Source organism: Rhinolophus sinicus, chromosome 17 (assembly GCF_057876585.1).
Source record: "Rhinolophus sinicus isolate RSI-liver-muscle chromosome 17, RSI-T2T, whole genome shotgun sequence".
NCBI classification, from domain to species: Eukaryota; Metazoa; Chordata; class Mammalia; order Chiroptera; family Rhinolophidae; genus Rhinolophus; species Rhinolophus sinicus.
This window is the reverse complement of record NC_142517.1, coordinates 49329875-49342297: the sequence shown is the minus strand read 5'-3', so window position 1 is coordinate 49342297 and position 12423 is coordinate 49329875. Positions and strand designations below refer to the sequence as shown.

General features: G+C 36.8%; 1 protein-coding gene across 3 annotated transcripts in view; it reads right to left on the bottom strand.

Annotated features, from left to right (window-relative positions):
- Positions 1-4934: 4934 nt before the first annotated feature.
- Positions 4935-12423, bottom strand: part of SENP2 (SUMO specific peptidase 2) — a 29044-nt gene continuing 21555 nt past the window's right edge. For 2 of the 3 annotated variants that reach the window (XM_074329028.2, XM_019735839.3), the window contains exons 13-17: positions 12201-12404; positions 11581-11660; positions 9466-9550; positions 7784-7879; positions 4935-6249 (exon numbers count right to left, since the gene is read on the bottom strand). In XM_074329028.2, coding sequence (XP_074185129.2) covers positions 6187-6249; positions 7784-7879; positions 9466-9550; positions 11581-11660; positions 12201-12404 — 528 coding nt within the window. In that variant the 3' untranslated portion in view covers positions 4935-6186. The remainder of the gene's footprint in view (positions 6250-7783; positions 7880-9465; positions 9551-11580; positions 11661-12200; positions 12405-12423) is intronic. The other variant, XM_074329025.2, reaches the window with a different exon arrangement.

Here is a 12423-nt window from a genome sequence, read left to right as displayed (position 1 = left end):
ATAATTATGTTGATGTTAGCAACCAATATTTTCAGGGTTATAGTATAAAACCAAGGAAAATCTTAGAATCTTACATTTGAATTGTATTGGTACATTTGAATCAGTAAAACATGTTTTCCTTTGAAGAAAAAGTATTGCCTAATCTATTGTAAAGGCCTAGAAGCACCTATTGGTAAGATTCAAATGTAAGATTCTAAGAATTTCCTTGGTAATTCCTAGTAGTAATTAGCAGTGACAGTGCCCAAATTCTGGTCTTTGAAATTTCTCACTAAAAGAAATCCTTGAATAAATGGCCAATTCCAGGTCTGGGGCAGGAAATGGGTAAGATGACCCTTCATCATACTAGTGAAGCAGGGAAGCCATTAAAATCAAACGTGGGGTTCTGTGAAAAGGACACTAGAACCTAAAATGGGGCAATTTGAACATCAAAAACAATAAACACAATGAAACAAAACATCATATAATATTGTTCCCTATATGAGGTATATTTCAGGGTAGCCAAATAGTTGATCAGAAGTTTTTCTTTTATAGAATTCAAAACAATGAGCACAGAAGGATGACAGAATTAGAAAATCACCATTTTGTGCCTCTTAATGAAATAATGGATCATCAACTAAATTTAAAAACAAGAGAAAGATGAACAGGAACCCTTATGGCGTGAATCACTGATCAATCTTAGCGCCACTAAGTGGGACAACCAGACATTAGGCCACAGGATGCAATACAACAGGACAGCTGCTGAAGAAGTGTTCTGACTCATAAATTCAACCTGAATCTGATTAAACCTCTAGATCCAATGTACCAGTCTACATTAAATACAAAGGGCAGAAGAACTAGTTAGACACCACCAAAGAGCTAAAGGAAAGCCCAATTTCTCTAATAAATAACAGTATAAGGAAGGAGACTACTATTGAAAGAAACTCAAGAGATATAATAACCAAAGGCAATTTGTATGTTTTATTTGGGTCCCATGTTAGTTTCCTGAGACTGCTATAACTACCACAACTTTGATGGGTTAAAACAACAGAAATTCTCTTACAGTTCTGGAGCCAGAAGTCTGAAATCAAGGTGTCAGCATGGCCATGTTCCCTCTGAAGGCTCTTCCAGCTTTGGTGGCTCCTTGGCTTGTGGTGGCATCACTCCAGTCTTGCTTCCATAGTCTTATAGTCTCTTGGAAAAAAAACAAAAAACCTCCAAACACAAGTGTATAAAGTAGAAAGTAACAGACCCTGTCCAAGACAACCATTATTAACACATGGGCATCTTTTTCCAGATTTGCTTTCAGATATGTATAAAGACTTTTTTCCTCCAAAAATGGGTATAAAATATAAACACTATGTAACTTTACTAACAATTGTCACCCCAATACACTTGAATGTAAAGTATATGTATATATAAACACTGCCTAGGCCAATTTAAATGCCTCTGCTCTCTCAAAACCCCCTCTGCCTCTCTCTTATAAGGCATGTGATTGACTTATGACCCCCCCAGATAATCCAGGATCAATTCCTTCTGCCAATATCTTAAATCACATCCTTCGCCATAGAAAGTATCGTTCATTCTTTGCCATAGAAAGTAAATATTCACAGGTTACAGGGATTAGGATACAGAGTTGTTTTTGGACGCTACCACTCAGCCCACTATATGTCTTGATTAGAAGACTGTAATAAAATGTTTTTGAAACAATTGGGGAAATTTAAATATGAACTGAATATTAAATAATATTAGCAAATTCTTATTAATTTTGTTAGATGTGAAAATGACATAGGCTTTTTGTTTGTTATGACTAGGTAGGGAGACGTTCTTAAGTATTTAGGTAGAATAAGTGAGGGTTTTGCTTTCAAATACTCCAGACCCTCTACTCCCCTGAAAAAGAAGGTAAACCAAGAGGAGCCACATTTTAATAACTGCTGAAGGAGGGGGAGTATGCATCTCTTAAATATTCCATAATAAAGATTTTTGCAAAGTAGTTGGGAAAAAAAGGTAAAATTGTGCACTAAAATGAGACATTAAAGCTCTCAGAAGGAACTTATCCAAAAGATCCATATATGAAAAACATAAAACTTAAATCAATGGAGATACAAATAATCATCCACTGCCAGGGGAAATAAAAGTCAAAGTATCAATGGGTGATTTTTTTCCCCTGATTTTTTTTAACATACATAACTTTAACTCAGAAATTTTAATTGTAAGAATTTCTCCTAAGAGAATAACCCAAACATTGTGCATATCCAACAATACTGGATTAAATAAAGCATTTTATAGCCGTACAATGGAACACTATGCAGCAATTAAAATGTCAGTATTTATTGACATGAAAATATGTTCAAGATAAATTAAGTGGGAAAGGGTTATATAGCCATATATCATAGTCCATATTTGCTAATTACAAAAAATATATACATGCACAAGTGTATACAACACACATATTCATAGATACACAAAGGAAGATATACCAAAGTCCAGGATTCATACCAAAATGTTAATATTAAGAGTTATTTAACTCTGGGTGGTGAATTTGCAAAATTCTTATTCTTTAGTAGTTATTTTTCTACGATGAACACCTATTACAGATACAATGAAAGAAAACTCTAAGTGGGACCACAGCCTTTATGATCACCATACGCTCTTAAGGAGGCTGTGTGCTTGGGGGGAGCATGGGGGAGGATGCTTCCCCAGAGTATATTTGAAGTACATGCTTTCCCTGACACTTTCCAAAGTGTTTCCATATAACAGTTCCACAGGTGTCACACAGAGACATGCTCAATGTCCAAGTTTTCAGAAATGCTAGATTACGACATTAATTTGTTACGTTTGCTAAGCATCATACAGCACACATTGGGCCACAGAACCCTTTGTTTTTCTTCCTACATAGAAGTAACAGGACTTTTACTTAACATATTTTAGGAAATATCAATGTAAAAACCTGAAGAACGGTTGTTTACGCCACGTATTTCCAATGACGAGCTGAAAGCTTCTGGCCTGTTTTCGTAGATTTAGATTGATTTATCTCAAAACAGCTCCACAGTTATATTTTTGTAGTCTCAAGCATTATAGTTTTAAACATAATTTGCATCTTGCTGTCACTTCATTTAGAGAGGTGTTTTTCAAACTGGATTTCTATCCACCAGTGGGTTGAGAAATCAACTTGCAGGTCACCACCCACATTTTTTAAAAAAACCGAAATAAACTCAGAAGGTAGCAAAGTAATGTTTTTGTAAAACATTTGTGCCCATATATACTCACATAATATATATGTCTGTGTTATTGGTCACAATATAAAATATATTTATTACTATAAGTTGCAATCAAAAAACGTTGAAAGCCATTGAATTAAAGAGATGAATTTATTGGTAGATAAAGTCAACACCTATTTCAAACACCCAAACCCTTTCTTTGTATATATTAGGTAAATTTAAAGAAAAAAAGTATCAGAGCAATACAGCCAGCTTGATCCCTAACATACAAACAAGTACCAAAAGTTTGTTTGAAAACTGGGTACTCAGAGGTTTTCTCAAAGAAACTATCAAAAAGAAATTAGGTTCCCAAAAGCCAATTTTGACAATGTAGTTTAACGATAGTACTAAACTTACTACAAACGTAAATTTCTCTACCGTGTTTATTTGTATCAGAGGTTCAGTGTGTCTCCGACACGTTCTCCCCACACCTGCACCTTGGTCCCAGCACCAAGCAACTCCTCACAGTGCAGACAAACACTCACCATTCAACACGGCATTCCCCAACTTGTGCTTAGGGTTGCAGAGGTGAAGACCTAATAGCCTAACTGAGGTAGAATACGGGGCTCTCCAGAACATCTTCCACAGGCCCCGAGTCTGTTTCCCTCCCACCCACGTCCCAGCTCTGGTACAAGGTCAAACACGAGAAAGACATTTGCTCACCAACAGTTTTTTTTGTGTGTTTTGTTTTTTACATCTTTCTCAATCTTTAGGAGAGATTGCCTACTATAAAGAACAATGGTTTACTCCACCTTTTTTCAGACTCCTAAACTACAAGTATGATAAAACACATAATCTCACTGGTTTTAATGTTGATAATTTGCTACTGATAAAATCAATAGCTGTTTTTATCACCTGACTGCTTTTCTCATAAACTGTTTAGATATAAAAATTCTATTACCAACAAGTTTCTCTACACCAAGAGAAACACATCAGTGCCTAGAGAAGCATGGCCTGTGACATCTCATACGAATTCAGGAAGTGGGGGTTAAGTAGAATGCCATTCTCTAACTTAACTCTCTGTTCTTACCCATTTCATTATGTCCTCCTGGGAGTTGATGAGGAGCTATCCGAATGGAAAGCTCAGTGAAAGCTGCTCTGCTTAGCCCCTCACGTACTTACAATGTAACAGAAAAACATCCCCGGCCTCACACATTTGGGTAGAATACAAATAGCCATTCCTAGCAGGATTTATGCCACATGGAACAAATCTTAACCAAGGTACTACATTCTCAGGTGAAACCTACTAGTGCAAAGTGGGGACCAGGTTTTGAACATAATGCTGACCCAGTAAATCTCTTTTTTGGCTGTGCCAGCTGCCTGATCCCAGTACTCACTGGCACCACTCCAGCAGCCTCAGGAAAGGAACAGATGCTGCAGGAAGAAGCACCTAAGCTTCAGGGAGACGCAGCACAACCGGCCTTTTAATCATCACCAAAGCACACGTTCTCTGCTTTGGCTGTCAAGTAGGCACAGCAGTTTCAGCCTGCATCACAGGCCCCAGGTCCTACCCCAGACTTTTCTGTCTCCAGGAGGACTGGCTGCAATAGTATGGCCCCTAGGTGGCAGACATGTTGACTCACAGCTAACACATGTCCCGTTTCTCTGGTTTTACCTCTTGCTTTTGTGTACCAGGACAAGTCTGGGAGGTTTAAGTAGGGAAAGGGTTAGAAATCATTTCAGCATATACTTTTCAGGTTCTGCCAGGCAACCTTTTATTACATCGGAAAAGCAACACTAGGCACTAGATCTTGCAAAATACGTTCTGACTAACTCTAAACTTTCTGAAATTAAAAATGCATAACCACTGTAAGGTTTTTAATGAACAAAAAAGTTAAATACAAACTTTCATATGCAAAATAGATTACTGTACAACTGGTAACCTCAGAGCCAAGTACTAAATTCTCTTCCACAAAATTCAGTAGGGGTGGAATGGGGGGGGTGTAAATCCTAATGAATACAAAACTTAATTTTGGCTTTCTATATAGAAAAAAAAAGTTTGAGGAAAAATATCTTTAAATTGAATAGTATATTTTGAAATAAACCGCTCAGGCCAGCCCTTAACAATTCTGAGGTTCATACTCAACCAGATCTGGGATGAAAAGGAAGATTTAGGGTTTACAGTTACATCAAATCCAGTTTCAAGAGTAGCCAAGTCAACTCATTTCCAGAAAGGGAAGTCTCTTTAAGATGACCACGACTGTCTTCTGAGGATGCATGGATAGTCAAGTTCCTTGGCCACAGTTCCACTTTTCCATAACACCTTGCCAGTGCTGTCGTGTCAGACTTCCTCTGAAAGGCGATCGAAGCCCACACCACAGCGCTTCTCCCAGCATGTTCAAGCCTCAAAAAAAAGACCTCCAGCTTCAAGTTGGCAGTTACTGCTCCAGCGTTAGAGAAGTTAATTAACACTTCCTTTCCCCCCCCCCACTGATTTCCCTCCTGATCTTCAGCAGGGAGTGGCAGCTTGATTAACATTCTTTTCAGAAATAAATAGTTCAAACAAGTAATTCAGAGTTAACTGTAAATGAGCAGCAGAAAACAGCCACTGCCCATTATGTTTGCAAATGAGTGCGCGAATGAATACACGTGAACAAACACACCAAAAAAAACAACACAAATCATAGAATAAATCCTGCATTTCCCACATTCATAGGGAAAAAAAAAAAACCTCTTGTAAAAAAAGTATTAATTAGCGTTTGTTCTTGCGTGGGTTGAAGAGTCCGGGGCTCTGAGCAGGCACAGCCTTACAAACAGGGTTGCAAGCAGCCCTCCGCATAGCAAGTCATGACTAGGGTGCAGGGAGAGGCCTTCATGCACTTCTGACAGCTCGGTACCTGTGAGAGAACAGAAGTGATGCAGGGACTTTTTAACCCACAATGCATGAGGTATATGGAAACGTCTGTCTGTGAAAGAACCACCAGCAGCTGAGGGACTGGGCGGGGCATTCTCACAGCAACTGCTGATGAAGGATTTCCCACACCATCTTCTTCCGGAAGAGAGGCATCTGGTGCTGCAAAGAATACACAAACAACACTTACATTACACATGAACGTGTAGTGTCAACAACCTTTAGGTGTAACCATGCAAATAAAGTACGATGTACACGTCCTTTATGTAAATCTTGACTTTTTTTACAGACTTACTAAGCCATAAAAAAAGAGGTTTGTAATGCTTATCATATGTATCATAATCACTTCCTTGTTAAGGAAATTCAAAGCAGGATGCAGAATTATACAATAGAGTCCAACAACTGCATAACAAAAATGGGCATATACAGGCAGTGGCACAACCAGTAACATTTCTACTTAGTGTATTTTCAAAACATTCTGAAATTAACATATTCTGCTTTTTTATGAGACAAACATGAACTCCATTTAAATAAACAACCAAATCCACAAATTTCTTTCTGCTCTACCAAATGTTAGACATTGCCAATACTGTTAAAATAGCACCTTCCCGCCTTTAAATCGCATGTCAATAGGTTCAGAAAACAAATAACCCCTTGTTATTTAGAAGCATTGAAGAATGAGGCTTTGCTTAATGTTATTCTGTTTTAACTGATAATCACTCCATGGGCCAATTCTCAAAGCAGCAACATGGAAGACAAATCCAACATCACGTATAACTCCCCTAGTCCTTCCTCTTTTGATGAAATCAGTTTACACCCTTGAGGTACTTACTCCTGGTGTCTCAGGATAAATAGCTGAATACACCACTTAACTATATATAAACTAGTGATTTCCTATCTGGAGGAGCCTAAAAAAGTCTTAATACATGGATTCATAAATTACTTAATACATGGATTACATAAATTACTATATCAAAAGATATAGTAAAAAACTGCAAATTTATTCTTAGTAAAACTGCAGAAACTAACCAATAATAAGTGCCTTTATTTTAGACTGGAATTATATTAATTTAGCATGGGAGCCATAGTTATTTTATGTTGCTCCAAAGCTTGGAATGGGGTTATCAGTCCTACTATTCTATAAGTATACACTGGTAGACAACATCTATCAAAAAGAGGTTTAAGAAAATTATTTTTTTAAGGGGGTTGTCCTCAGTTGTAAAACGGTTGAGAATCCACAATGAGAAACATAAATTCTCAAGAGTTCCCAATGTATTTGAATTTTCACTCAAATGCAGAGCTGTGGAGAACTAAATAAGGAAAACAGAAGAGAAAAGCAGTACTCATAGTTAGATCTTAAACCTGTGATTCAAGTTCTCACAAGGCCTGATTTCCCCGTGCTGTCACATATTCTGACATGCCCCCTTCTTTGGCTAAAAATATCAGAACCAGTGAACACTGGATTTCAGAGATATGCAAATTGTCCCAGTGGTCACCAAAGACTAGGATAAACTTAAGAGCAGATGCAGTGACAATCCCTGACGCTAGCCAAGCGTGGGGCGATGGCCAAGGTATACGGCAATAATAACAGGAGCTCAGCTACCATTATTAAGATCTTACTGTGTGCCAGGCACTGGGAATGTGTGTTCTAAGCTTAGAAACAAGTTTAAGTGAATGAGGAAGGGTCTTCACTCACCTGAGTAAATGCGATAGGTTTGTCCCTAGAGATATAATCTGCATATTTACAAGTAAACATTCCACAATCACTTCCATTCAACTGTTGAGGAATCTCCTGAAATTACAAAAAAAAAGGGGAAGAAGGGGCAAAACGTCATCAATACAAACTCCTTTGACTTTTTCTAAATAGTACTCTGGATAAACAATGTTATAAAGGCAAATATTACATGTGGTACTACACACACACACACACACACACACACACACACACAGTCTTTATGTGGTATAAAAACCCTAACTATGATATACACTATGTGACCCCATAGAAAACGTTTTTCAGAAGGAAATAGAAAAGCAAAGTGAGATTTCCATCTCTCAGTTCTCATACAAAGAACCCAAACTGAAAAAAAGGTTTATTATCAGGAACAGAAATTCTAGTCAGAATTATTTCAGAAACATTTATAAATTTTGAAAAGGGCTAAATGTGGCTCAATAAAAAACAGGCTTGCAAGACAACTAACCTACTTCAATATGGCAGTTAAACTTCTCTTCACTAGCCAGCAAAATAAGACTACTGCTTTGGACCCCCATAGTTTCAAGCAGGAGGAAGAAAAAAAGTCCCTTGATAGGCTTTAACCAATCAGGAAATCATGCCTTGATTGCTCAGTTTGGTCCTGAGGCAAAAGGATATCATTAGCCAAAGTCAGTGGATTCCAAACCCATGTGAGGTAAACTCACACAGGCCCCAGGCCCAGCTTCAGGAATTTTGGCCAGCCTCTTACACACTCTGGCTGGCACTTATGAGCACAAGATTATAAGGGGATAAGAGGGTCTGATTCCACTGCTGGAAAATACACTAGATGACAACAGCTCAATTTTTATTCAAACAAATACAGATGATTATTGTGAAAAAAGACTATTTAAACATGCACACAACCCACACATATGGTAGGTAACTCTCACTTTTCTCCTGAGCCCAGCATGTCTCACAGAGTGGAGAGAACTATAGACTCCAACATACAAAATGAAGAGCATTTGTTTTCTTTATTCTATTTCCCAGAACATTAATAGACTCTTCTTATATGTGTGCTCTCCTCAGGAAATTTCAAAGCTTACCTTTCTAATTATTCAACTTAAAAATGAAAATGCTTCTGGATAGATAGTTGAGTCATACACTGGTTACGGCTAAAAATAAATTCATGTAGCTTACTTTAAGAAGAAGCCATTAGGACTCAGAAGATGTATGCATTTTTAAACCCTGAATGAAATTCAAATCTGGCAAGACCCAAAGCACATTCACAAACAGTATGCTTGACTCTTGAGGACCTGGTGGCATGGGGCCCTAAAGACCTACATACATACAATTACCAGATAAGTTTTGAACAAGAACTTCACATTTTTATTAGGGTCAATCAAGACAAGTAGTTGGCTTCAATTTATTGAGTTCTTTTTCAATTCTCTAAGAGACATGCTAGCTATACTTAACATTTACAATTTAAGCGAGAAGATAAAGGCTAAGAAGCAAACATCCCGATTAAAAGATTTAGATAGAAGTAGATCATTGTTAATATGTATACTTCAGGAGAATACACGCCTATGGATGAGTGTGTGAAGGCAGGAAGGAAGGAAGTCAAGACTAAATAACATGCCTCAGACAGTAAATGCAACAAAGTATTTGAAATACAGATGACCATCACTTACGTGTGGCTTCATGCTGTAGTGCGTCCACTCTAAAAGATTCAGATCAAGATTTCTTTTGGTCTTACTTTCATCCTGTAAATACTGACTAAAAAAAAAAAAAAAAAACGACAAAGAGGGAATATATTGATGGATCCCTGTGGAGATTTAGTATTATCATAACAAAGGACTGTGATATTTAACAGATATGCTATTCTCAAATCCATCTCCATTAGCTTTTGGATTTTAAATTTAATGTTTTTTTCCTGCTTATAAAAATTGTACATGCTTATTTAAAAAAATTAAAACATATAAAATACAAAACACAAAAGACCCCATAATAACCACTCCAGAATTGCTATTAATAGTTTGCTATGTAGTCCCTTAGTTCTCTACTCCACCCCTATACAATTTGTAAAATATACATTTTATTCTATTAAAAAAGTACTTCATTTTATAACTTACTTTTTCTCACTTAAAAACAGAACTAAAACAAGACTCTTAGAAAAGGAAGAAAAACCACTGCCACGAAAAACAAAAAAAGGCAGGAAGACTACTCTAAAGTAAAGGAGACTAAAGACATTAAGTGCATGCTTGAACCCTGGACTGGCTTCCTGGATTAGGAGAAAAAGACTATAAAAGATACCTGAGGAAATCAGAACATGAACCACGTGTTATATATTACTGATCACTAATTTTCTGAAGTGTGATATGGCATTATGGTTATATAAGAGAATGTAGGAGATACATAGTTAAGCATTAAGTTTATCCAACTCTCCAGAGGGTTATCAAATTTAACCCACGCATCTCAGTTCTCATTCCAATCTGCACAGAAGGTAAACCAGCGTGACCTGGGCACATGCCCACAATGGGAGAGGCAATATCGCCCCCAGGGGGTTGAAAACTGGTCATTGGAAGGCAAAAATCTTAGGTATTTCAATGGTTTGTAGACCTTTAAAGCTCAACCCAACAAACAAAAAGTCTTATTCCTTAGCACTATTTTCTCTTGTAATGGAGAAATTAATTTTTTCTTGGGGAGGTGTGTGGTGGGGAAGTAATGAAAAAAAGATGAGAAAAGCTAGATTAGGGGTATAAGGAAAGGGAGTGGGCCTCAGATACCCACAGGAGCTGAACTCTTCAGACTTAACAAAAAAGAAAAAAAAACCATTTTTTTGTATCCTGTTATAAGCAGCATATAAAACTTTGCTGCCTAATTCCAATGAGAACATTTCTATGCATGTGATAATATTATGTATATCTATGTACATACATATGTATGTGTGCACATTTTCTATATATCTTAAACACAAAAGAGCAGAGGGAAATAACTGCTTTATAAACAATTTTGTGTATCTTATGACTTTAAAAACTTTCTTCTCTATGCCTTTTATTTAAGATAAACACCCAGAAATAAAAACAATATTGAAAAAGAGAACTGAACTAATTATTGTTAACTTTTCTTCCTATCATTCATTTAACAAGTTCTGTACTAAAGTATCCTTATTAAAATTCTCTTAGTATCCTTACTAAAATTAAAACCAGGAACCTGCATTTGTTTCCAGGGAGCAGCAAAGGTTCAAAATAGACTTGTCTTACTGATTTGCTTCCTCACTATGAAATGCATGTCACCACTTGACATAACTAATAAGTGCTATGCTTTAAAGGCAGGTTTTTAGCAATTCCTATTTGAAATAGTTGCCTACAAACCATATGCTTTAAAAATTACCTCTGGGTTTCTATGAGATAAACTCAACTATCATGGAAAGCACAGAGACATGAGTAGGTTTAAGAATATAGAGGAATAATACTCCCCAGCTAACAGTTCTTTAGAACATTCAGAATAATGTATCAATCCCAAAGAAATCTAATTCAAATCACAGGATTCTAATAAGATACATCTTACATTGTAACACATGACAAACTTGTTTTCAATGATGCTACAGACTTCTCAATTAAGATCAGATATAAGGTTATTTTTAGACCAAAAGATGGATTCAAGTCAAGTCCTGAACAACTGGGAAGGCAGCCTTCACTATCCATTAGACTCCACCCACCAGAGCCTCCTATGATTAGCGAAAAGGTAGAGCACCTAAGAAAGGCCTAATGAGACAACAATGAAGTGGTTTAGCCTTTACTTACAGGAGAATCTCACAGATCCTGTGGCCCTTTTGTCCCATAGAATCCAGATATTTAAGACACTTTTTTCTTAGGTCTATCACCTATAATGGAAAAATGCAACATCCAGAACAACCATAACAGGAGTGAGAATTTTATTTCTAAAAAGAAAAGCACCTTTAAAAAAAATCAATACCAACATGAATGCATTTCTAAGACACACTTTTTTGAAAACATCACAGATGATATGAGCTTCATTTCTATATAATTATATACTTCTATTCCTACAGAAAGGCTTAGAAACTTAATCCCCAAAACATTAGTGGTCCTCTCAGTGTGATGAGATTTTTTTTTCTTTATACCTTTACTTTTTTACAACTAACCTGTACCAACTTGTAAACAAAACTAATAAATAACCTTTGTGCACTAGAACTTTCCTGTTAAAAATGAAAGCCCCTCAGCTACAGCAACTGTCTTCTATCTTTCCAAGTTGTTCAACTCAAGAACTAAGAAGAGACTCTGTGGAGTATGCCTTTAACTTATGCTACCGGACTTTCACTGAACAGAAAAGAAAAGGGTAGCCTTCATTATTTAAGAAAATTGTCGTTATCCAAATTCCAACAATTAACCCTCTCTCAACTCACCACCAGGCTCCAATGTACCTTCCGATGAATAGGCACCAGAATAAGTTCCTGTTCAAAGAGATTGACCCCTTTGGTCCATCTTTTCACTGCTTGGTAACCCCCAGACTTTAGTTTGGGATAGAAGAATGTACTGAATGCATGAAGTGCTGGATAGCCTTGTTTTTTATTTCTTTCCACAAGAAGATTCATGTAAAAATTAATGACCTGTAATACCAAGAGAGTA